The sequence below is a fragment of the Rhinolophus sinicus genome, chromosome 7, assembly GCF_057876585.1.
Source record: "Rhinolophus sinicus isolate RSI-liver-muscle chromosome 7, RSI-T2T, whole genome shotgun sequence".
NCBI classification, from domain to species: Eukaryota; Metazoa; Chordata; class Mammalia; order Chiroptera; family Rhinolophidae; genus Rhinolophus; species Rhinolophus sinicus.
In genome coordinates this window covers 162,427-189,201 of record NC_142507.1, presented here as the reverse complement: position 1 = coordinate 189,201, position 26,775 = coordinate 162,427, and the positions used below count along the sequence as shown (strand labels likewise).

Sequence of the window (26,775 nt, the reverse complement as noted above, 5' to 3'; positions counted from 1 at the left end):
TCACCTTCGAAGTCCTCCCCTTGGGAAGCTATGCACCGACGCCAGCGCCTAGTCCACCCTTCAAAGCAATTTGGGAACTCTTTTTCTGGAATGGCCATCAGAGCTGTCATCATATCATCCTTGATGTCCTGAATGTCATCAAAATGTCTTCCTTTCCATATTTCCTTTATCTTCGGGTAAAGAAAGAAGTCATTGGGGGCCAGATCAGGTGAGTTAGGGAGGGTGTTCCAATACAGTTATTTGTTTGCTGGCTAAAAACTCCCTCACAGACAGTGCCATGTGAGCTGGTGCATTGTCGTGATGCAAGAGCCATGAATTGTTGGCGAAAAGTTCAGGTCGTCTAAGTTTTTCACGCAGCCTTTTCAGCACTTATAAATAGTAAACTTGGTTACTGTTTGTCCAGTTGGTACAAATTCATAATGAATAATCCCTCTGGTATCAGAAAAGGTTAGCAACAAGTTCGCGAACTTAATTGTCCGACCTCGTAACTGTGTAAGATGTTACCCACATTTTTTCTATCAGTATACAGTATCAGGGCTCATTTGATTGTTTCTAATAGAAAAGTAACCCAAACTATCTTGAGATTTTACAAAAGTAATAATGTGTAGCTTCCTGTAATGAAAAGTCTGACGGCTTGGTCAAGGCAGAGCTTGTCATCAGGATTCAGTTTCTCTCAGGGTCTGCATACTGCGTCCTCGAATGTTGTTTGTTTCCAGGACGTATGTTGTATGAATGTCTGGGTCTGCTGTAGTAACGTACTCCGTGCAGGTGGCATCCTCTCCGTTCTGGAGGCTAGAGAGGTGAGATGAAGGTGTGGGGGGACCCCAGGGGAAAATCAGTGCCTCTCCTGACTCTGGGATTGGCCGTCAGTCCTCCCTTCCATTGTCTGTCAGCTGCACCCCTCCCTACCTGCCTCCAACATCACATGGGGGGGCTTTCTTCTCTGTGTCTGCATCTCTGAGTCTCTTCTTATGTCACCAGTCACTGGGATTAGGACCCACCCCAATTCAGTAAGACCTTATCTGACTTTGATTACATCAGCAAAGCCTGTTTCCAAGCAAGGTCACAGGCACAGTTCCTGGGGGCGAGGACTTCAACACTTGCTTTTGGGTGACACAGTTCTGCCATGACTTATGCAACAGCAGAAAGGCTGACAGCAATTCCTCACCTGTCTCCTCCTACATTCTAAGTCAGCAAAAGAGAAAGTGTATCTCTCTTGGCAGCTCAGACAGAACTGTCATTTGGGCCTGTCACTCACTGGCTCACTGTGCTCGGGGCTGAGTAGTCACTGTGGCCAGGAGATGTGACCCATGTCTGCCAGGCCCAATGGCTCTGCCCAGCCCTGGGGCTCATAGGCCCCAAGTGGAGGAGTGATGGCTGTCTCAGAAGCAAATTAGAAATCATTACCAAAGATGCTGGATTACTAAGTGGTTTATAGCCACCAAAGAGAATTTAAAATCAGTTCAAGAAAATATAATGCACAGAAGTTCTTACAGTATGGACACCTATTTACCCACAGTTGGTTTTTCTCTTTTACTTTCTGTTCATCCCCAGTTCTACTGAGATATGATTGACTTACAGTAAATCGCACATATTGAAAGTGAAAGTTAATGAGTTTTTACATATTTTACGCCCACGAAGCCATTATCACAATCAAGATAAGAAATGGATCTGCCACTCCAGAGAGTTTCCCCATGGCCTGCGCCACCCTCATCTGTTGCTGTCGCTGTAGATTGCTTTGCATTTTCTAGAATTTTGTAGACATGGAATCGTATGGCCGATATTCTTTTGTGTCTGGTTTCTTGCTTAGGACAGTTATTTGGTGGCCCATCCCAGTCGCTGTGTGTCAGGAGCAGGTTCCATTCCAGCTCTCACGGTGCCCACCACGTGTGGGCACTCCCACCACTGTGTGCCCCTTCACTGGTTTGTGGGCATCTGGGCGGTTTCCAGGTTTTGACTATTATGAAGACAGATCTCAATTGGGAAACCTTCATTTCTAATTGGAAATTCTTTTATATAATAATGGGTAAATTATGTGTCAGTATAATGCTTACTGCATTACTTACAAAAAATGGTGATAAAATGTTTCCTTTTTCTTTTCCAGATACTGAGGAGAGCAGACAAAAATGGTAAGACCAAAAATCTACAGTTTCTGTTAATTAGTCACTTACCTTTTAGATCTCCTTATGAAGAATAACACGGAAAAGGGGAGAACTCAAGATGTTGACACATACAATGTCAGCTTCTTGTCCCAGGAGGAGTTTTAGGCACATTCATGGCACGTCCAGACCCTCGTGAAATGGGTGACACTGGCATTTACATTTGGCAGGAAGGTGGAATTTATGCCTGTGAAGTGAGGAGCCATCGTAGCTCTGGCTTTTCCTTCTTATGCTTTAAATTAATGAGAAAGGAATAGCAGCTTCTGTTGGTTGAGTATCTACTATATAACAGGCATTTGCCTGCATGTCTCAGCGTTAATAAGATACAGAGCTGAGATTTGAGCCCAGGTCTGTGTGGCACCAAAGTCCAGGCTCTCCACAGGGACCTCCGGTCATGGCCGTGGGGGTGGCCACATTCTGAGACGGCGCCCGCAGGCACACCCAGCGCCCTCCCCATTCACAGCCCCTGCACAGCGCTCCCGTTTCAGGAGTGTGCGCTGGGCGTGATCACCTACACACACAGAGGAACAGCAGCCACGAGACGCAGTTTAGGCGCTGCCTTCCCGAAGTGCTGCTGTCCCGCAGTACCCGGCTCCTTATTCCACCTCGAATTTTGTAATTCGATGCGGTCGAATTTGTAAGTGGAATTTGTAAGTTCCACGCAGAGCTTACTGGGTTTATTGTGCTGCTGGGGTAGAAGTACACTCTACACCCATATTGTTGACAAGTGTTTCTGGACATATTTATGATAAAAAGAGTTCTTTCCTTTTCTTGAAATCCAGTTTCTTACCTGTAAGGAGAGACTACAGGCAGAGTGCAGCTCTGACAGTGTAGACACGTTATAGTCCAGTTTGCCATTAGCAGCCAACCAAGGAAAGCTTGATGGTACCACATGCCGTTCCACACAGCAGAAGGAGCAACGAAACAGGGTCCCACGTCCTGATCTTGTTTAACGGTGTCTGGGCACCAAAATGTCTTTGCAAACTGTGTTGCAGTGGTTGGTGTGTCATCAGTTCAAAGGGGTGTTTATTTCACTTGTACCACCTGACTGATTTTGAAGACAGACAGCGATGCCGTCATCTTGGCTCGTCAGGCAGATGCCCAGTATCCAGCCCAAAAACCCCGCTGGGCAGTCGGTCTGTCCCCACGGACTGCCTCAGAAATGCCTCATGTCCCCCTCCCGCTAAGTCTCTCAGGCCACACCCCGTTCTTGGACCCCGAGGCTCTGGCTGAGGGCCACTCTTACCTTTGTGTCTATCTGTCTTCTCTCCTTCAGAGCTTTCCCTTTGGCAGCCCCCATCATGCCCCACGGTCACAATAACACCAGTTCGCATGATGAGTGGGTTTTGTGGCCGCTTCGTACGGTGCTCTGTGGGGGGCACACGGGCGCCGGGAGTCCCGGGCAGTTGTGCTCAGCCCCACGCTTCCTCTCCCGCCTCCTCCCTGCTCCCCTCCCAGTGCCCAAGAGCGGCCTGCCTGCTGCTCACCCACGTCTGCACCCCTGGAAGCACTTGGGCTTCTTCTCTGACACCCTCTGCGGGCTGATCCCTGCTTTGACCGTGCTCAGCCAGCTCCACCCCTGCTCGGGGCCCTTGTCTGGGGAGGTTCCCCTGCCCCTGCGCCCACTGCCCTGCTCTCCACACTTGGCTGCCTGGAGCGTGGTCCTCAGGTGAGAACTGGAGACTCAGCCTCAGGCCAGACGTGCCTCCAGGGCACGGAGCCTATGCTAAGGTAGACACTGTGCAGCCAGCAGAGGTGCCCCGTGGATGCCCGCTTAATGAATCGGGAAGGAGGAAGGACATTCCACCCCAGTTCCCCTTCCTTTCCGTCTGCCCACTCGCTCCCCCCATTTGTCCTGCTTCTCTTCTCCCTCGTTCTCACTGTGACGGACGCGAAGGGAGGGCAGAGCCAGGCAGCTGTGCCACCTCGTAGCTTTGTGGCGCTGGGCAAGTAGCAGACGGCACCTCAGGTTTCTCCTCCAGCCCGTGGAGATAAGGACGTGTACCCCGGCTGTGGGTTATTACGAACAATACCTGAGGTCGATACACCAGGGCCCCGGGGCAGTGCCTGGCACGAGCTTGGGGTGCTGCTGTTGGGGTGCATGTTGTCACTGTTACTCAAAGCTTGAGCTCTTTTTGTGTTGTGCTACCTTGGCTGTCGGAGTCAGTTGGTGACATTCCAGTAATTTCTGTGTCAGTGGAGTTTAGTGTTTACCACACATACATGCACAATTGGGAAAGGAAGTGGGTGATCGAATGTGAGACGATACCGGCATAAAATCCCCCTACTGTACCCTTTGTCCCTCACGTTCTGTGTCTGCAGACAACCAGCTGCCCCATGTACTTGTTCTCTGGGGGACAGAGCCTCGTATGACAACCCCTGGGCTGCAGAACTGCTGCTGGATGACAACGGAGTACGAGGCCATCCGCAATATGATAGTAGCTGGCGCCAGAGTCCGTGTAGCTTTGGGGTCTGTCTGACATGAACGAAGCTGCTGGAACGGGAGAAACACATGGGTAGTGATCGGCTCTAACGTGGCGTCTTGGACCGGTGTTTGAGTTGGGTTGTTGTTTTTAACTTGCAGTCTAGGGTCCTAAACTGAAAGGTGAACCTCAACATAGGATTGCTTTCGGGAGATGTGAGCGCTCTGACCCAAGGAGCAGAACGAAACCTAGAAATGCGGCTCCTGAGGAAGCTCCGTCATATGCAGGTGGAATGAAAATGGAAGTGATGCACTGGCATTTGTAAAATTTGCTTAAGAGTTAACACAAAATCTTACTAGTAAGAAGGATCCATCGCACACGCAGGTATGCACACACTCATACATGCACGCACACACTCATGCCCGCACACACGCTCACACATGTGCACACACCCGCACTCGTGTGCCCCAACAATGACCCTATTGGAAGAAGCGGCTGATTACCCATGCACTGTGTAGGAAGGTGTGACTGCAAGTTCTGACTAAAGACTTTTTAACAAAATAAAGGAAAACAAATGTTCTATTTCCACAGTACAGTTTTTTTTCTAAAATTGGAAAGCAGTTTCACCTCATAAGTGTGTTGCTTTTCTGCCAAAAGCAGAAAAGTGCGAAAATTCTTATCTTTACAGAGCTGGGCATATCAGTTGTCACAGAAAGAAACAGAAAATCCAGATTCAAATCACTGAGGCCATGGTCTGGCTGCCATGGGCAGCCAACGGCCCAGGCGTCAGAGCCTGGTCCCGTGGCCGATGGGCAGGTGTCTGCCTAACAGGCTTCTACCTACAGCGTTCTCTGGGACCCAGACTCTGCGTTCTTTCCCTTTCTCTTTGCAATATACTCAGCTTCTTTATTCCCTCTGGATGCAGGACGCATGCAGCATTATGGCTGAGCATCTGCAGTCAGATGTAAGTTCCAACTCTCGACAGGACAGAATGCAAATTAGAAAACAATTCTACACTCTAATCAATCCTGGCACGGAGAGCTTTGCAGCGCTTCCTTACTTTCTGGCTCCGTAAAATTTTCAGGCCCATGTTCTATAATTGCTGCCTCCATCCCACAATTAGCCGCTTCTCCAAGGAGCCCTGGCCTTTGCTCTTGGGGGGTGGTATTGGAAGCCAAGATGTGGGTGATATGCATGCTCTTCGCTGCTGGGGTGTCATCGCTGCTTCTGCGCTCCCTTAGCTGATGGAGACGGAAGCACGTGTGAATGCTCAGGCGGGCGTGTGCATGCACGTTTCCGTAGCTGCGTCTGTGTGCCCGTGTGTCCCTGCTTCAGGAAACGTGAGTTCACACTGACACTCAGAGGGTTCACCGTCACCCTGTGGTCACTGCACCTCCTCCCTTTGCTCTCATAACCTCTCCCTCCAACAGTGAGAGCCACCATTTACATACTGTCACCCCAGCACACATGTACAGCCCAGGCTGTGTCACACACACCCGTGGGGACGTCCCCAACCACCGAGTCCCGCTCAGCACAGCCCCTTTCCCTTAGTGCAGACCACTCATTTCCAGTCGCCCACCCTCCCTCCCTCCACTGAGGCTGGTGCAAACACTTCTAACACAGCTAAGCGTTCTGTCCCATGCGGATCCCTCCCCGGGATCCCTGAACTCTTCAGTCGACTCCATTGACTACTAAGAGGAGCGTTGAAGTCTCCAGCTATAGTAGTTGGTTTGTCTATTTCCCTTCTCACGTCTGTCAGTATTTGCCTCATGTACATCGATGCTCTGTTGTTAGGTACATACACACTTGGAATTATTGTCCTCTGGGAGAACCGACCCCTTTATAATTAGGCAGTCCCCCTCTTTATCCCTGGTCATTTTCCTTGTTTTGAAGTCTATTTTGTTTGCAGTTAATATAGCTACCGAGATCCTTTTGCTTAGCATTCTTGTCGGGTCCCCTATACCACAGGCTCCCAAGCGTGTCTCTGGTGGCACTCACTGTGTCCTGTGTGTGTCATACGTGGGCCCACGTCTGTGCATTGTCTCTCCTACTAGACGCCCTCTGTATTAGACTTGTGTGTCTCACAAGAGGTAAAATTTGTTTGGTTTAAGAAGTGCTTGTTTGTTAAAGAAGAAAGGACCGCACACCTGTGTTGGGCTATTGTGACAATTCTGACCGCCACATGGTGATGGCTAGTCATCCGTGTGCAGTTGTAAAACACCTGTTATTTATTCTGCAGCCTGCGAGGTCCTGTATATGAAGGCAAAACTCCTAAATAATCGACTGTCTTGAGCTTTTCTTCGGTTGTGTGGATATCTGTTTGGTATGGCCAGTTACATAGCTTGTTAAATGTGTTTGCCATGTGAATAACTGAACCCAAAATACCCCGAACCACACAGACATGTTTCGTCAGGGTGAATACATCTGCAGTCTATTTGCTATGAAGACATAGGAAGTGATTTTTCTTGTTCACACCTCGAGTTGTTCTTTCTTCTTGAATACGGGTGTGTACGTACACAAATAAACCTGCACAAGCGTTTGCGCAAAGTTTTAAAAATTAAAAGGTAAAAGAGTGTACAGGTTAAAGTGATCTCTTCTGCTTGTCCTTAACATTTCAGATGATGGAAAATTGTCCTTTGAAGAATTCAAGGCCTACTTTGCCGATGGGCTTCTGAGTGGAGAAGAATTACACACGCTCTTCCACACCATTGACACCCACAACACCAAGTAAGGAGCTTTCATCCGGGGTCTGTGCCCGGGGGGCGTGGGAGCGAGTGCACAGCATGGCGAGGCAGGGGGTGTGGGTACACCCGTCGTGCTCCGGGGCGCACTTCTGAGGCACCCCCTGTGTGACAACTGTGTGCTCTGAAAACGAGTACCAGCCGGAAAACACTAATCTTGGGTCGGGTGTGCTCCTAACGGAGTTTCAGAGTGTGCAAATGTGAAACAAACACATGGACAACTCATTCTGATCAGTCCTTAGTATGCAAGTCGAGTCCCGCCTCGTTCTTTAGGTCTCCGCTCAGTGTGCTGCATGTAACCCCGGTGCTCGGGCCACTCTTCTTGCAGCAGTCGGGCTCATTCCCACTGCTCACTCTGTCACGGCCCCTGCAAGCGCCGGCAGCGCAGGACCCAGAGCTCCTCAGAGTGACCGGTGCACCCGGTGATTGTCTGTTCCGTTTACTGTCCACGTGCAGACTGTCCTGCATGAGCACAGCTTTGATACAGGTGCTGCTGTGTTCTTACTACACGTCACATAAAACATAGGAATATAGGATGTAGGACAGTAGAAACGTGCTGCTACTTGACTTGGGTAGCGAACCAAATCACGTTATTTGTGCCAGTCGTGCTCACAGAACTGTAATGTGGAAATGCACCGTGCCAGCCATGCCCAGGGACCCAGCCTGTGTCTGCTGCTGGAGCAGTCACTGTGTCCCTTTAGGCAGAGCGTGGACTTGGTCCCCGTCAGAGAGCAGGTGTGCCAGGAAAATGCTCTGGGGCTACATCTGTGTAGGCATTTGCCTGCAACAAGCTAGTAAGAAACAGTGAAAAATAAAATTCCCTTTACTCAAGCAGATGAATATTTTAAAAAGACTATTTGGTAAGTTTCTTGTCTTCTCTTAGGGTTTTGGATTCCTGTGAAATACGTGGCTTCGGGTTTTGTTGTCAGAGCAGTGTTAGCAGATAACGGTGTCAGACGTTCTATTCTGTTTAACAAGTCCAGGCAGTCGGGTCCCTGGCAAGTGCCAGGGCCAGCTGACAGTTCAAGGGCAGCAGACCCACCCCCTGGTCATTTCTAAATGATATCACAAATGCTGGGGCTGGGGCTACTCACGGCACTGCGGGATGGGAGTTTTAGCTCAGTTTGGCAGGATTAGGTAGCCAGGAGCTGAGTCTTTATGGTAGAGTAGAAACCAATTAGGTAAAGGAAGAGATGGGGGAGTATTCCCATCGGAGGCGAAAGACCTAGACACACAGGAGATTGGGAGCCTGTCAAAATGTCAGCTGTGAGGCTAAGAGTAGGTGGGGAAAGATCTGGAAACAATAAACCAGACAAGAAGGACTCTGCATTAGGAGATTGCAGACGTGCCTCCACCTAACCTACAGGGACCCTTTAAAGCATGCAGGCCAGGGAGCACGGTCTCTGCAGTCACTCTGGCTGGACGCGAGACAGGCTTCCGGGGCAGAGGCAGAGGAGAACGGCCCATGTCAGCTGAGTCCTCAGATCACTGTGGGTCGTTCTGAGAAATGAGCCCGGGGACAGAGCCGAGGCTGCTTTGTAGGAATGGAGAAGCTCGGACTCCCTTGTGTGATGGTTATTTCCACCTCATGGAGTTTTAGTAACGTTTAACAGTACCTCAGTTTGGAGCAATATTGATGGTCAGAGTTGCAAAATTAGGTATCTTCTCTCTGGGTCAAATATGCCTATCCTTTCTTCTATTTAAAAATGTATGTTACTCTCTCAGTCATTTCAATTAGCCTTACTGCAGCGCCATTAAAGCTTTTTTAAACACATTTTTCCCTCAAATTTTGTAAAAGTTACTGTTTATGAAAGAATACTTAAAGACCTTAAAATTTAAGTTTGAAAGAAAGGACTAGCAAAAAAATTAACATAAAGCTTTGTTTGATAGCTTACAAATTGAAACCATCTCACCAGTTAGAGAGCAGGAATATAGAAGGAAGAGTATTGAGTCAAGAGGAAACATCAGTGGCTCAGCCCGAGTGCCGTCACTTATCAGAAAACCAGCTTGTGTGCATTATGAAGTCAGTCAAGGAAAACACGAAGAAGGTAGCAGGGACCCTTATGTTTAACCACAGCACCGGCAGGTCCCCTGGAGACCAGAAACGGTTCTCTCAGTGCGCTGCCCTCTGGAGTCCCCGATTGTCAGCATGGCCTGGTGGCAGATGAGGTGGCAGTGCTGCTGTTGTCTCAGGGAACCAGAGGTGTTCCCACGGCCTGCAGGGGGCTGTGGTGACAGGTGGACGCCTGAATTCTGCAAGCCAAGCGTTCCTGTCTCCAGGCTCAAGTAACTGTGGGTGCTGGGTGCTGGAACTTGAACCCAGCTCTTATTAAATCACTGACGTACTTGTTAAATCACTGACATACGCCAAAGCAACAGAAACGTCGCCACCGACTGAAAGAGCACAGTCCATCTTGAGCTCACTCCGAACGTTTACGAAGCTTTCCTAAACGAAACTGAAATTTTCTCTCTAAACTTTCACTTACTTTTCTTAGTTCTATTCCTCAGCACTATGCAGAATACGGATAGTTTCTGACAAATCTTTCTAATATTTGAAGACAGGTCTTTTGCACCAGTGATGACATAGTAATCAAAGGGTAAGAATATCAAAGGGAAGGGTTGTTCCCCATGGCAGAATTTTGTTCCTTCTGAAACATAAAAGGTTGTTCATCTTGTATTTGTGAATGACAGTTAAATTCTGAAGTGCGATGAGTTGGTTGACAAAGCACTTTGTCTCTTGAGTCACCTCCGTTGCGCTGCTCAAGTAGGCAGTTTGTGGGCAGGAAAGAGAAAGCAGGAGCAGCAGTCGGTGGGTCCCAAGAGCCTGTAGCACGGCCTGCACCGCGTGGTGACAGAAACTCATTGCAAGTCCAGTGGTGGGCATGGGGCGTGTCCCTGTTCACGTGGCCCCCACCACCTTCAGCTGGAAGGCAGCAGCGACCAAGCTCTTAGCGCCTGGAGAATAGTTCAGGCCCCTGCCCCACAGCCCGTGTAGTAGGCTGTGCTTGCGGGCTGTGCCTGGCAGATACATAACGTAGCTGACTTACAGGCCCTCAGATGACATGCAAGGAACGTGCCTGCCCCCTCGCTCTCCTCTTTCCTGTGTCGGCTGTCATGGTGGGCGACCCTCTTGTCACCAGCCTAGCAAGCTCTCAGAGAGACTGCTTTCCTTTCCAGTGGTCCCAGAAAAATTCTGGTCTTTGTAAGCGGGCATTTTCCCGCCAAATCGTGTCGTAACGCGGGGCTTTTTTGACATTTTCTCGCCAAAATTAGACTTTCTGTAAAATATTCATATCTTTCGATCTATTTGATATTTTTCTATGAAACTTTCAGTGTTTTAGTTTAAAAAGAGATCTCTATTTATTTAATTTGCAAAATTTTTGCCGGTTCCAACTAGAGGCGATATGACGAGTTTACTCGTTTCCCGCAAAAAATGTGTTAACCTAGCGTAGCTCTCATGCACATCCCTGAGAAATCAGTATTTTCAGGAAAACGTAACATGAAAGGGAACCATATGCTGTCATCAGAATACAAGGGATAGATGCTGGGCAAGGAAAACCTGAGGCTCCTACAGATCAAATAACAGTCTCCTCAGCCCTTTCCCATCTCAGGTCTCAGATTTTAGAGGAAGACGATCTGCCTCCCCAGAGGAGGGGGGTGTAGGTGCGGGGGCTTGAATTCCATACTTCCTGCTGCGTGTGGGGTCGCTCAGGAAATCTGAAGCTCTATCTAGGCAGAGACAGAACCAGTGAGAAGGCTCTGTTGTAACAGGCGGCCTGTCCGCTGTGCTGTCCAGGGTGCTGACCATGGGGTCGTCTGTCCACAGGGCCGGCTGTCCCCAGGGCTGCTGAGCTGTCCAGGGTGCTGACCACCGGGCCATCTGTCCCCCAGGCCGCTATGCTGTCCAGGGTGGTGACCACCAGGCAGTCTGTCCAGGGTGGAAAGACCTGGCTGTCCCCAGGGCCGCTATGCTGTCCAGGGTGCTGACCACCGGGCCAGCTGTCCCCGGGTCCTGTTCTCTGGGCTCCAGCTACCAGGGTCATGCCTTGAAAGCCACTCCTTTGCTCCTTGTGGTCCTGCCAGGTCTCTGTCTTCAGGGAATGCCAAACTTAAGCAGACTCAGTGAGTAATGTCTGGCCCTGCTCCTTCAGTCTTTCTGCGCAATCTCCATCTAGCTGGGATACTCTGTGCACTCTCACATAGTACATTATCCATACGTACTAAGAATTTAAAAATTAGACTGTGTGTGTGGCCAAGGTAAACACCATTGACTGTATTCTATTTGGGCGCCCTGGGCAATGATGTTAGAGACTGAAAGCAAGTCCACCGTCTCACCAGGACTCACCCCAGTCAGAAACCAGCTCTGCAGTTATTGATTCTGTTGGGCCATTAGAATTCACCCGTGGCTATCAGACGCCCTTAGCATTCACTCAGTTTTAGGTGTGCCTTTCACTTCAGTCATTTCTCAAACCCGTGTACTTTCTTTGAGCATCTCCAGCTCATAAAGATGTGGAGAGAAAAAACGGGCTGTTTCCTGAGAGCTACTGCCAAATACCTTTTCTTTCCTGGGAAGGCATTTCCTCGCACCCCACTGCCCCCTAGGTCAGGCTGCTCCACAGTTTGCAGCATGGGTTGGGGGGCTGGGTGCCCTCCCCTGCAGGAATAGAGAGGGAGCGACAAGCAGAAACCTGCTGTATGATTACAAAGATTAGCACAGTTTTAGGGACTTGGAAAGGAAAGAATTTTAAGGAGCACTTTTTCAAGTGACAGGGAAATGGTTTCTTCTTAGTTATAACTTATGGGGGGGGGGAGATTTTCTCTGACGAAGATGGTAGACAGGCCAAATATTGTGTCAAGGCAGTCATATGTAATTTCTAAAAAATGTGTAATTTCTAAAGGAAATATTTAATTTCTAATTGAACAGGGAAATACATTTACTAATGACTGTATGCCAGGCACTTACATCATCTTATTTGCTCTTCCCAAAAACCAAATTAAAAAGTTTCTATTATTCACAGCTTCCCATTAAGGATACAGGAAGTTAAGTAACTTTCCCAAGGTCACAGAGTACGTGTAAGGGCCTTGGATTCTCTCAGGGTTATCTGAGACAAAGCCCACTCTTCCCATTGTCGTGCCACCTCAGTAGGTTTTTAGCTCTTTATTGTGTATATCAGAAATCAAAACATTCCAAGGACAGGTTTGAAATTCACTTTCAGGTATATTGTGTGTGTGTGTGTGTGTGTGTGTGTGTACACAGACACACATATATATGTATATGTATACACACACACACACACACACACACACACACACATAATTTTTTTTTAAGGAGGGCGCAGCTCACAGTGGCCCACGCAGGGATCAAACCTGCAACGTTGGTGTTATTAGCACCACACTCTAACCAACTGAGCTAACCGGCCACCCCCCGGTACATTATTCTTGATGAAAAGGTGGTTAACTCTCCAGCAGGAGACTATATTTGGATGTACACTATAGAGGTAATTGCTTTAATTGCTGCCGTTATCTCTTCTCTTTTTATATCCATTATGTAGGATTTTCACACTGTGGGAGTTGCTACAATGTAGAAGTGCTATTCCTTTTCTCTGTGGACATTATTTCCATTCTGGCACATTTCCCTGCCTCCAGCCTGCCTTTCTATCTTGAATGCATCTGCTTTTGGACGCAGTCCCCTCGCCGCCCTCCTTTCCATCACTTTACATTTGCTGCGTTTTCTCCATTGTTCTTCAGAGCACTCACAGTTTTACTGTGTCCTTTCATCACTTGTATTAAAGGCCTTTGCTTTCAAACCTTGTGCTTTTCATCTTACCTAGAGAATTATTTTCTGGCTGTCGTCTCTTCCCTTCAATAAAGAACTTGAATTCTCTTTTAATCGTAACTGAACAGTTTCTTCACATCAGCCATAATACACTTGCAAATGGTGAATCAAAATCAATTACTAGTCAAAATAAAAACTGTCTACTGAGAGAGCCAGGTGAATTATTTATTCACACAAATGCATGTTCTTTCTTACCTCACCAGTGTCTGCCAAGTGGATGAAATCCAGCCAGTGAACTGTTAACCGCAATCTCTTTAAAGTACTGTGCTCGCTTCTGGGACAGGACCCTCCCCAGCTCCCAGGCCCAGTGCATGCACCAGTTCTGTCCTTTCTCCCTGGCTGATTTGTCCTGTGAACCCACCCAACTCTCTTGATTGTTACCACCACATGCAAGCTTCCTCTCTTGCAGCTAGATTATTTTCAAGAACAGTCAGTTTGGGGGAGCATTACAATTATTTTTCTCTGTGATGCCTCAAGATTTCAGAATTCCTGAAATAATTGGAGGTTACAAACAACTTGAAAGTCAGTGTCACTTTTGAAATGAATGGTTTTCAAAAGCAATTTCTTCAGGAAAATACTTTCCCCACAATAAGAATTATATGAGTAACTCATGCTTATTGTAAAAAGATTTCAAACAATGTAGAAATGATAAAAAAAAATAAGAGCATAAAAATGCCTGAGTCCCACCGCCTGGCGATAACTACCGGTAGCCTTTGGTTACTATACTTCCAGTGTGTGCATTGTTTTAATCAGAGACCTTTTTTTCTGGCTCTCTTCTCCTCCCCATGCCCCCCCCCCGTCCCTTTCCCCGTAACCAGTTGTTGCTACCACCTAAAGTGTGGTTTTCTCTAGCTTTTCTCCGTGCTCATATCATTGGATCCACGTCTGTGCCAGAAGCCTTCCCAGTGAGGTCACATTTCTGGCTCTGCCTTCTCAGTGGGGCATGTGTCTTCTCGGCAGCACTGACCAGCTGCAGTGTCCTGTGTGTCCCGTGTTTGTGTAGTTAATGCTTACCTGCCCTGCTCTAAACTCCAGGAAGGCAGGAGTCGTGGCTCTTTGCTTCCCATTGATCCCAGGGCCCAGCAGTGTCCAGCAGCCGTCACAGCTCAGTAACAAGCCCGGGCTCACCGGTGCTCCCTCCCTAAATAGTGCCGCCCCTCCCCCTGCCCAGGACCGCTTTCCAGGTGTCAAGGGCCATCCATCCAGCTCCATGAAGAGCCGAGCTGCAATCTTTACAGGATGTAGCTAGGACTGGGGCTGGGCACTGCCCTTCACTGAACCTCATGTCACCGCCTGTAAAGTGGAGCCCACGTGACGACCCACCTTGCAGGGTTTAGCAATGATATACGCGTATAAGCACCTGCCACTAAGTAATAGTGATGACTGTTACCGTGACAGTGTGTTCCCTAACTTCTCTTCTGGCGTGACCATCCTTATCCAAAGTTCTGCAACACAGTGAGGTATATATCACTTACTTCTGGAGTGCCATCTCTTACTGTGGCTGCTTATTTCATTAGCATGTTCATTTTGTCTCCAAATGTAAACTCTGAACTCTGAGGCAAGGACGCGGCTCTGCACTGCTTCCTGCCATCCCTGGAGCACAGTCAGCCGTGCTTAGCTGACCAATTGCTGCGGGTGGGGGGCCCTGATTAGCTGGAAAAGGCGTGCAGCAGGGCACTGCGGCGACCGTGGGGTTCAGAGCACGCTCACTGACCTCAAGGCAGGCGACGCCATGGATGCGTCCTGCCAAGGAAGGAAGCAGAATGACTCCTCACTGGGGACAGGAAATGATAAGTCTGGCTTTGGACCCTCAATGAAGCAGTTTCACAGGTTAGTCTCTTTTAAAATAGTTGTCTATCCCTGTGAATTAAAAACCATGAAACATAATGTGAAGATGTAAATGTGGATGATTTCCTTCTTTTAACAGACTCAAATTAAGAATTTCTTCTTGTCCCGGTATATTTCATGGTTCTGCATTTATATGTGAAAAGGTTTCTAATGCTTAAAAAGCAGCGTCTACTGCATAGGATGCTATATTCTCTTTTCTGATCTTAAAAGGTTTCTTAGTGGGAAAAATAGACTAAATAGCAAGAGCTTTCTTTAGCTGTTCAGTCAAACTGCCAGGAAGGAAGCTGAGCCCGTGTCAGCAGGACCTCATCGCCCTCAGCTCACTCACTCGTGGGTGCAGTGGCTTCATTTTATTTTTTAGCTTCTCTGGGAATCCATTTTTAATCACCTTTAGATTAAAAACAATGAATCAGAATAATTATAGATCTGCCCATGGAGGCCCAAGGGTAATGCTCATCCGCATAAGTAATTTCCCCTTCCCATCCCCACTGCCCTCAGGTTCAAGCTCGTAGATGCAGATGTGAGACTGGCACAGGGCTTCTTTCTTTTCTTTCTTTCATTTTTTTTGAATTGTAAATAGTTTCCAAGTGATAATTCAGAATGTCAAATTTGACAACTGCTATTTCAGTTGAGATTGCAACCTGTAAGAAATTAGTCATTTATTACCTACTTATTCATTTATTTATTCAACAAGTACATATTAATCATTTACAGTGGGTACCATATGCCATATATTACGCATACATAAATGAATATTACTTCATATTTATGGGCGGCCGGCATGTTGATGAATAGAAAGTTGTTTTCTAAATATCTTCTGTAGGGTTGGCTTCTTGCAGAAGTAGAGTCTGTGTCTCCTGCTTGCATGGGGGGCCATGAAGAGGCAGTCCTGTCCATCACCAGGTCTGTTTCCAAGCCTATGTAACCCAGGATCTTTCTAATAGTTCATTCTTGGTGACAAAAAGCAATTTAACATGTTTATGTTACTGTTTGAACAACCTGTCTTCTAACAAAAATTGGATTGTCTGAAAGTTATTAGTAAGAGACTAACTTTTTAAAAATTGCTTCAAAACACCAGAGACTCCTGGGTTATGTGTCAATGGAGGTCACCTGTCTCTCTTTGGCCAAAGGTCAGTCATTGAAGGAAATAATATAGACGGGGACATCAAATCCCAGTCCGGGAAAAGTAATTGATCAGGTCCCCTGCTGTGGGCTCATCCAGAATCACATAGGGAGACACTTACCATTTGACCTTTATTTGAAAAGTGTAAGTCGCAATCATGGAATTGTATCTGCAGCCTCTGAGTCCCTCTTGGCCTGGTTTCTCTCTCTCTCTCTCACTCTGCTCCCTCTCCAAACTTGATGTTGAAAAATTACGTCTGTACTGGACTAACTTAAACTAGAGTGGATTGTAAGAGCTCTGCAGTCTTTGAGTTTTTGTTTTGCTCTTAATTCTGATTGTCTCTTGACATTTCTATTTGCATTTTGTTTTCCTGGCAGTTTCATGACACCTGAAAGGGATGATGTCTTTGAAATAGAGTACATTCAGAGAGACATTCCAATGAAAAGATAAGGGTGTGTTTTTTATTTACTTGCTCTGAATGTACGAAAGATTATTATCCTCAGTTGTTGTTTTTTATTGGAATTATCCTTTTCAGTGAAGAAAATAATCTATGTTTCAAAGCCCATGAGAAAAACATCCCCTCCCTTTCTCGGTCACAGGCGACACAGGAAATTTCTGTCCTTGATTTGTTATGTCAGAAATCTTTGGCACAAGGTTTCTTAACCTGGGAAATGTGAGTCCCTGGAAATTTCGTATAAAATGTTATAGATATTACACATATTAATTTTTGTGAAAGGGGGAGGAATGGCTGATACAGACTTTCATGTTCTAGGTCAAACCAGCAAAGAACCGCTACTCCAGATTTGCCTTCACTCTTAACTTCTAAGTCAAAGAAATCACCAGCCATTCGTGAATAATTCTGTGTCAACCCTGATATAGCAAAAAAGAGTTTACATCTTGTAAGAAGCTACCACTGGAGCTTCCTGGGAATTGTAGGGTCGAAGACCCTAGAGACTAGGAAGAGAAGGAAGGTGTAAAATTCGGGTCTGCCCCGCCCACACACACGGAGCTTGCCTGCCTTCCAGCAGACAGCTACCAGGTGTTTACTCTGTGCCAGGCACTGTGCTAAGTGCTGGGGGTATTGTGGCACCCAAGGGATTTATACGTTAGCCAGAAGGAGGAAAAGTGGTAACTCGTAGACTGTGACAGGGAACTACAACTGCTTTAGGGTTGACCCAGTACTACGGGCCAGTGAAGGCTTCTTAGAAGTTAATTTACAAGCCGTGTCCTGAGCTGTTGTCAGAAGAGGTGATGCTGTGGCTGGGGATGGAGCGACCTTCTGGCCAAAGAGAATCCATGTGGGAGCCTTCAGGGGAGACAGTGTGATACGTGGCAGGTGCCAAAGGTCACCGGTTCAAGGGGGACGGCGAGGGGGCTCCAGAGGCCAGAAGGGCCTGCTGAGGAAAGGCTGTGACCGCCAGGTCAGTGCGGAGCCTTTGTGGGATATGGGGCACCTATGTCCTCCACCAAAACATGTCGTAGTAATTCAAGAGCTGCTACCAGGAGGAACAGAACAGCCGTGACGAGCCTGTCGGTTTAGTGGAGAATGTGCGGGAAATGCCATGTAGGGTGGAGCCAGCTCTCCGTACTGAAGAGCCTCAGAAATGGAAGTCCGTGACAGGACCCGCCCTGTTCCCAAGCTCGTCTGCAGGGAGCAGTGGCAGCTGGGTAATGGGCTTCTCCGCAAGGACATGCGCATAGCACAGAGATAGGTGGGGGTCAGAGGACGTGGACTTCAGGGACAGCAGGAGAGCTGGAGGCCGAGTGCTGCCTGGAAAGGGAGGTGAGAAGGGCTGTCCGTGCTTGGCGCTGCACCTCGCCCTCGCCCCCTCCATGCCAGTATCTCAGCAGTGAGCGAGGCCTGGGGACTTGTTTCCCCAGACAGCAAGGAGAGGGGGCACTGAGCACACCCACCTCAGTCATAAGCAAGAAGAGCCCTCCTGATGGATAAGGGGTGGTGGCCCTGAGATTACAGGACAGCGGTCTGGGTCCTGACAGGAATTACCAGAGACAAGGGTGGAGGGCGGTCGTTCAGGCTGAGGGGTCATTTGGGACACTGGGTGGCCAGGAGCCCACGCGGAAGGGAGAGGCTGGGATCCCACAAGGTGAGCTGCAGGGAACCCCCTGGAAGGCCACCCATCACAGGTCACCTCTGCCTTTGGACAAGAAGACGGTGCCAATATAAACCTATACGCCTGACAAACATGTGACGTCGCTTGTTTTTGACATTTTCCCTTGTTTCTCATCCCTTAACGACAGGTGCAGGGGAGGAGGGAGGGCTGCCCCCTGGACTGCCTGCAGCACACCCTGCTATGCGGGGAGGCTCCTTGGGTGCTATTGCCCCTCGTTTCCCGGGGGCTGGAGCAGCGTGTCTGCTGGAGCGCTGTGCTCTGCAGGGGACGGCTCGCCCGCTCTGCATGGTCAGCTCTTCGGCCACACGCAGGCTTTCTCCAGGCAGGACATTGCAACACTGCCACGGCCGAGACATGCTGCCATCGGGATGGCCAGAGGGTTTGTCTTTGGTGGTCGTTCTTGAGGGATCTCAGACCATCACACATGACTGTTAACGGGATGTGCTTTAGGAGTTGTATGAAGTTGCTAAGGAATTTCAGAGCAGTGTATGCGGTACGTGATTGTAAGTGCTGGAAAAGTTGCCTTAGAGTGTGGCAGGTGGGGACAGGTGGAAATATGAAGTGTACTCCACTGTGCCCTTCCAGAACCATCCCTTTGGTTGAATGGGAGGAGAATTACTGGTCTTTTGCCTTTTTGTCCATGAGGTAATAGGCAAGCTCTTCCCATAACAAAGGAAGGAGGGAAGAATCTTTTTGTTTCTTCTTTCTTTTTCTTTAATTTCTGTCACAGCTATAATTTGCAGGTTCATGAGTGGAAAAGCTTTAATATTTTCTTTGCATGTATTAGAGAAAGGAAAGGGATGACTTTTCATAAGGCCTGGTGTCATTGTTAGACATCTGACTGTTATGTCCTCAGCAGCCAGAGCAGTGAGACAGAATGAGGTGACAAGGCCCTAAGGGTCATTTCAGCACTGAACTCTGGGATTTGTGTGATGTCACCTAAACAGATATTTATCAAGCTCTGGTTGTGGGCTAGAAAATACGCAAATGCAAAATCTGGCATAATTTTTGTACAGCGCTATTTCCTTCTGGATGTTTCCTTTAACATTTGAGAACACTGAAGATGTATGTCAAGGAATCTTGCTTCTGCAGGGAACTTCTGGTCCAATGCCTTCATTTTACATTTGAGAAAGCTGAGTTCAGAGGGGAGAAGTGAGTTGCCAGAATTGTGGCTGACGGGGCCTGGGCTGCAGCCTGTGTCCCTGAGCCCGTGTTTTCTCCATTCTGTGTGGAGCCGTACTTCCAGAGGTAGCCAGCCGTGACACGCAGGTGGGAGGGGACAGGAAACGTGAACTGCATTTTCTGTAACTTAACTTCTGTTTTGCGCGTCCATTCCCCCGGTGAAGATTCAAGCTCGTCAGTCAGGGTCACGCCCTCCATTCTGGGGGCTGTGTGAGTCCTGGGGTGTCTTAAGCGCGACATCACAGACAGAGAGTGCCTGTTCCTCCGTGCTCATGCTCCGTGATGCACCTGCAGTGTGGGCTTCCTTCTCCCCTGATTTTGGTCATTGCTTAAGGCAGGTCCCTTGCACCTCCCTTTTTCTTACCTGCCAGCCCGTTCCTGCCAGCTCCCTGTGCCAGGTCTGCTGCTGTCAGGTCCCGAGCACCCCTGTCGGGTCCCAAAACCTCTGGGCAGGTGACTTCCTGACGCTCACTGCCCAGGTGCTCCTGCCCAGACACGCGTGTCTGCTGCTCCCATCATGGCTCTCGAGGAGGACAGCCTGTCTGTGTGGAGATGGTCACAGAACCTCCCTGCTGTCAGAGCTCCACGTTCCCTCGGGTTCTGCCACCAAAAACACACGTCCTCTGCCAGGTCCACCTTCCAGACTTGGCCTTGGGGGGAGACAGGGCAGAGGACCTCAGGGAGAGTGGTGCCTGAATCCAAGCTCTCCTCACTCTCCACGTTCTTCTTTTCCTCATTTTCTCTGGAGAATCTTTATCTAGCTGGGGGATGAGAAGATTTAGAAATTACTGAGTCATAGCATTCGAAATCTTTCCTCTTACCTGGGTCTAGGCTTTTCAAAAGTAAAGGATCGGACCTCATGCGTTGGTCAGGGTTCTCCAGAGGAGCAGACTGTCAGTTGACAGGATGTGGATTAATGTATTATAGAAGAAGATTTAGTTTAAGGAATTGGCTCCTGAAATTATGGAGGCCGTCGAGCCCAACATCTGCAGGACGAGCTGGCAGGCTGGAGGCCCGGGCTGCTGGTGCAGGTCAAGTCCAGAGGCCATTGCTAGAGCATTGCCTGTCACCCAGGGGGTCAGTCTTTTCTCTGGTCACATCTTCATCTGATTGGATGAGGCCCACCCACACCATGGAGGGTGATTTGTTTTACTCACAGATCACCCATTTAACTGCCAGTCCCATCCAAAACCACTCTCACAGGGACATCCGGAACAATGCGTGGCAACATCCATGGCCACTGTGGAGCAGTCACGATGACACATGACACGAACAATCACACCCCCTCCGGCCTGTGCTCAGCCTGGTCACTGCTCCTCCTCGTCCCTGGAAGTAGAGGCAGTAACGGCGAGTGCTGTGGGGCAGCAGCAGAAGAGGAGACTGTGAGCCGTGTCTTTAAAGCACCTGCCAGGCATAGTCACAATGCTTACGATTTGCTCTGTCATCAGTTAGAACTTTCCAACATGCTACTTCATAAGTACAATTTTATTTCTACAGGCGTTTATCTTTGTTCTTCCAAAATAATCATAAAGCTTATTGAAAGCAGGCACTGATTTCTCTCCCATTGATTATAGTGTTTTGTGCAAATAGACAATAAATAGCATTAATTGAAAAATTTGTTTTTAAAGCACAAGGTACAGTACTATATTGTTAAGTGAAAACTATGCAATTTTCAAGTAATATTTGGCAATAAAAGAACATTTAAAGTATAACTGCTTTCATTTAGCTTGATTTTTCTTTTTAATTTTCTCGAGATGTCCTTTTTTTTTTTTTTTTTTTTGTCTTTATGAAACATCAAAACTAGTCTGGTAAAAGTTTTAGACAAAATTTTCCAAAATGAGGAAAGGTTTTTGCTCAAAACAGCAGAGAGTTTTTCTTGAGTGTCATCTCTGTTCTTGATTTTTAAAGTAGATTTCTCCTGAGTGATTATAGAAAGCTAGCAAAGCGATGCTTACATCTTCTTTGAACTGCTGGTAGACCACAGTTTTCTAGAATGAGGTGCCACCTGGTATATCCTGTACTCTGTGAAGCAGAGATCAAGCTGAGCTAAGTGAACAGAAAGTGGCTTCTCCTTAATTACCACAGAATGATTCCTAATTGTCTTCATGCCAGTTTTCATGTAACACTGAGCACAGCCAAGCTGCTGTTTCAGTGTCTTTCATCAGATCACCTTTCAGGTCTGGAATGAGTTCACCAGTTTTGCAGTGTGCATTGTCACAGGAATCCTTTACACGTGTCATCAACATGGATGACTGGCCGTCCTGACACACAGGGCCACCTCCTCATTTGAGCTTCTGACGAAGAAGCAAGTGTGCAACATTCCTCTGCCATAGGGCGAGGCGTGAGGAATACAGCACCGCATACGCGGGTTACCTTGCCCTGACCTAACGTGAACCATCACTTGGTCATAGAATGGCCTGGGCCTGGCTCCACCGCCCTGCCTGTGACAGGTCATCATTTCCACGTGGCTGAGGGTGAAGGAAGTGCTGTCCCATGGCAGATGACTAAGACCCCGCCCCCTGGTGTGCTGAAGTATCATTATTAGGCATCCCTTTGAGTGAGAGCTGCCACTCCAGGGCGTATAAAGGGCTACAGGCGTCACATATGCTGCTATTCACTCTTCACAAGTGCTCCTTTGAGGGAGGTGTGGTGATTATTATCCCCAGTCTGTCCTCGAGGGACCAGCCGAGAAATGTAACCTCCCTCAGGTTGCACAGATCGTAAATGGGGGAGCCCAGCACACACTCAGCTCTGACTGTCACCAACTACCGGACACGCCTCACAGAACAAATTTAAGCCCATACATGTCAAGGAAGTCAAGCAAGATATGAAAGAGCCTGAAGGGGCCTGGAGCACAGGAGTAGCCTCGAAGAGAGAACGTCACACTTCTTTGTCCAAGCCTAAAATTTAAAGAAAAACGTGGATGCTTTGCTAAATATGAAATTCCATCAGTAAAGAATCTCCGGAAAAGAGAAAGGCCTTATACTGGCCCCATGCACAACTTTCATACTTGATACAAGATGCAATTTTTACATTATTTGTGCCTGAAACCTGTTCAAAATCAGAGCCTTGGAGACTGTACTTGACATCTTGTTTGGATCTTAGCGCGCTGGGTCCCCAGTCCATCTGCCACCAGTGTCCGAGGCACTTAGAGGACCTCCCGCTGGAGCTTGAGCAAGTCCCTGCAAGAGGGGTGGCCCAGTGCCGGCGGTCCGATGGTGTCGGCGGTGCTGGGGGTGTAGAAAGTGCAATCAAACGTGGACCCAGAGAACGGAGCAGTGCCTAGGCGAACCTGTGGGGGCATTAACCTGTGCTGCCACACTGCGGTCTGGAACGTGCAGCACACGTGCAACCTCAGGGCCACACCGGCAGCGGCTGGGGCTGGACTGGGCGTGGGGCGCAGGATCTCCAGGTGCTTCCGGCACCCTGAAGGCTGAGGCACCACTCTGAGCAGTGGCAGGCCACCCCACTGGGAAAGTGGGGAAGGGGGCTGCAGAACCGGAGCTGAGGTTTGAGGGAGGAGACAGGACTGGAGCTGACCGGAGTAAGTGTGGGGACAGAGTCCCAGAGTGCAGTTTCCAGGCTCTCGGCCTCACGTTGGAAAGGGGCTGGCTGGGGTAGTAGTTGCCCATCAGCTGTAATCACTTAGCCATTAGCCACTGATATAGCTGCTGGGACTACGTTGGTTGGTTGGTATGTTGGTTGGCAGAGAAGTGGACGGAGGGTTGAGGATCGTGTGGCTCCTGCTTCCTGTGTTTCCAACCCAGCCGCCAGCGAGACTATAGTGGTATGAACCCCCATCCATGGCTCTGTGGGTGTTCCTTTTTGGCCTCAGCCTATCCTGCATTCCTGTGCGGGGAGCGGGACCAGGATCCTCGCGTGACAGTAAGCATGAGGACCGATGGCATGTGGATGAAGCCGTGAGGAGGGCAGCTTCAAAGGGCCTCACGTGACCGTGACCAACCAGAGAACTTGCACTCCAGCCCGGCCTCTGAGGCACCGTGCCTGGCTTACCACAGAGCACGGCTGGAACGTACTGTTTGCAATTGGAGACCCACCTTGTGTAGAAGACGCTCTGTCCCCACTGCTTGGAACTCGGGCCTCCCTAGAGCCAAACAGTGGTGAGTACCAGGACGTCTGTGTTTGTGATTGTCACGCCTACGCTGTGAACAGGCGTGTGTCATTGTAACACAGGCAGGTGCCACTTACGTGCAGCAGGTCCTTTGCAGATTGTTCCATTTCCAAAAAATACTTTATTTGATTTGAGGAAGTGTTAGAGGCAGTGTTGAAACGTAGAGGCTGTTTACTGAAATCACCTTGGCAACGTTTTTAAAAAAGATACTGAGCCACAGCTTGAATTTCTAAGGGTTATGCCTGGAAACCTGCATTTTAAAGAATTCTCCAGGGCATTCAGGTGCTCACCCAGATTAGGAAACCTCTAAAGTAGAAAACAGAGATGAACCAGTTAGATTTCTGCCTTTTTTTCCTTTTTTTGTTTTGTTTTAATTTTAGGCGTGGAAAAAGAAATCTACCTCCCTGTCTTGGACGCTATACCTCTGCTCCAGACCCCCTCTCCACCTGTTTCTGCCTCTTTCCTCTCAGCCTCTTGTCCCAGCCTGTAAAGACAACTTTCTCCCTTCATTCGAACGCCTCATCCCGTGTCTTAGTCCGGCCTGATTTCTTGCTTTGATGCCACGTTTCTCCAAAGAGTCATGGTTATGTTTGCATGCATTTTCTAGGCTCCCAATTTCAGGAAAGGACTGGAACTTGTTTGAAAAGCTGCCAGAACACTGAATTGCAGTGGTGGTTCTTCGTTCCTTGTCATCGCTTCTTCAGTGAAGTGATTCCCTGGACCTCTCTTCTTCGCTTCTAGAGCCTCACTTCTCTTCCAGTCCGTTACATGTTTTAAATTAGGAATGGCTGCTGAATCTTATTAAATTTCCCTTTAGTTCTTGTGAATATGCTGGTTTTTCTCCTTTAAGTTATGTTAGGAGTTCTGTTGACTTATTTCTGGATGTCGACCGTTCTGCATCCCTGCACCACAACTTCCTTGGTCAGGCTTTGTTCTTCTTATATGAATGTGTCGTATCTGCTAACCTCTCGTCTTCTCTTCATCAGAGCCATGGGTGTCTGTTGTATACATGTAAATACTGAGCCATGTAACTCTTTGGTATGTGTTAGAAATCCTTTGACATAAGTGATGAATCAAACTTACCTCAGAGGTTGCACTTAGGGAGTTCTAGCAGTTGTGCCAAGTCGGGAATCATGACAGCTAACAGTAAGTGCTTACTTTGTGCCATAGACTCTTTTAGCTGCTGGACGTGTGCTGACCTTTTACATCTTGTGGCATTACTGTGAGTGAGAAATTCTTATTTTCTCCATCTGGGGGCTGAGGACCTGAGACTCCGAGGCACGGAGTCATCAGGGTCACCTAGACGGTAACTGGTAGGGTCGGGATTTGAACTCGGCCTTTCTGGTTCCAGAGACTCACCGTGTGCAGTGCTCCCGGCATGCTGCTGGGGGTACAGACCCCAGACCCCAGGAATTGTTTGGTCAGAGACAGAATCCGGCGGCATCATTGTTAGTCACTGATGACTGGCTACTTAAGCGATGTGGCTTTTTATAAGCAAAATGTAATAGCTACTGCCGTGTATTAACATAATATAGTTGGGGGGATAACTGTACTTAGCCATTGAAAAGCTTTAAAAATATTCCCAAAGTAATACTTGTTTTTTCACCTTTTCAGCAATCTTGACACAGAAGAACTATGTGGTAAGTGTCTTTAAGACCAATCAAATCCATTATTTGCTTTGGAATGAAAAAGAACACTGTCCTATTTCCACATACCCTGAAATTAATGCCATAGACAATGTCGTGGAATGAAAGGGATTTCTTTATCAGTGAGCTTTGCTCTAGCGTGTATCTCACTGCAGAAAGAACTGGTCCTCATTAATTTGGTAGGGGGAGAGGAATTGTTAGTGAAATTGGTACCGTTAGTTTCACAAGAGTAAATTCTCCAGCAGTTTGAATGTATTTTAAAATTGTTGTTTAATGCAACTTTATTGTTCTCTTCAAATACATTGTGCAGAGTTCTCTGTTACTGTTTTGCAAAACTGACCCCTTGATGTGTGAAAACAGCCTAGTTCCACACCTGCCTAGAGCATTCTGGAGTTTTAAATGTGACTTGCAAAACAGATGATTCAATGGGGAGAGAGATCTTTACGCATCTCCAATTTAATGGCCTCCTCACTTATTTTCTTCATCTTTGTGGAAACAAAAGTCAAAGGCTAGGAATGCAGAAAAGCAAATATTTTTTATGGCAAATATTTCTTTGTTATGAAAAAATTATGGAGCATAGTGAGACTGTTCCATTTGAAACAACCATATTTCTCTGAAAACTGGAAGGTTTTAAGTTTTATATTTTAAGTGTATAGAGTAACACCTTTGTCCAAGTTTGGTCTTGTCAGGGAGGAACAAACTTCCCTCTACCTCTCTTGGTTTTTTTCAGCTGATCTAATGAAATCTACATGAGACATATTAACAAGAGAAAATAACTAAATATAATTACATACATACGTGTGGGAACCCAACATACATGAGTGGTTCACAGACAGAGAGGGGGAGTGAAGTATGTAAGACATTCTGAGCTAAGTGTTGAGGAAAGAACATCCAGCATATAGAAAAGTCATGTAAGAGTATTTTTTGAACCAAATTTTGAGGACATGCCTAGAAGCAAAATCTCAACTGATGGAGGAAATGCTCCGGAGAACGGCAGTGTTGCAGCTTATTTTATGCATTAGTATCAGAGGAGACATAAGGAAGGTACATGAAATCTTTCAGTGGTAGACGAAGAGGGTAGGAGAAGGCAAAGCGGGGTAATCTCTGGGGTTGGATAAAAAGTACTTATTTTACATGGGCGGGTGCAGGATAGTTAATAACTAACAGTCACAGCACACAGAGATGGTCTTTGGAAAACAAGATATCAGTTGAGGGGTTCTGTGGTTTTGTGCCTTGGTGCTGACGGCTGTGCCTTCGAGGCGTAGGAAAGGAAAGTTGCTGCCATTTCCAAGGTATGTTATCCTAGATGCATGAGATCAATGGACAGAGCTCACTTTAATAAGGAGGCTCCCGGCCTAGGGCATGACTACCCACTACGACCTGCCCGGTTAGGAATGTTTGGTCAGACCAGACCATGCTGTGTGGTTACTGTGGGTCCCTGTGCTGGTCAGGCCTGCCATGTGCCCCTCCGCGCCACCCCCACCCCAGCTTGTCAGGTTTAGCATAGAGCCCCCTGTTCATTCACGTGAGGATGAGGTGAGGAGCCTGGGGCG

The 26,775-nt window shown here is 47.9% G+C and overlaps 1 protein-coding gene across 3 annotated transcripts in view; it reads left to right on the top strand.

Moving 5' to 3' along the window:
• NECAB1 (N-terminal EF-hand calcium binding protein 1) overlaps positions 1-26,775 on the top strand; it is a 108,883-nt gene that overhangs the window by 35,482 nt on the left and 46,626 nt on the right. For all 3 annotated transcript variants that reach the window (XM_019726238.3, XM_088799326.1, XM_019726236.3), the window contains exons 2-4: positions 2,105-2,129; positions 7,201-7,309; positions 25,191-25,216. In XM_019726238.3, coding sequence (XP_019581797.1) covers positions 2,105-2,129; positions 7,201-7,309; positions 25,191-25,216 — 160 coding nt within the window. The remainder of the gene's footprint in view (positions 1-2,104; positions 2,130-7,200; positions 7,310-25,190; positions 25,217-26,775) is intronic.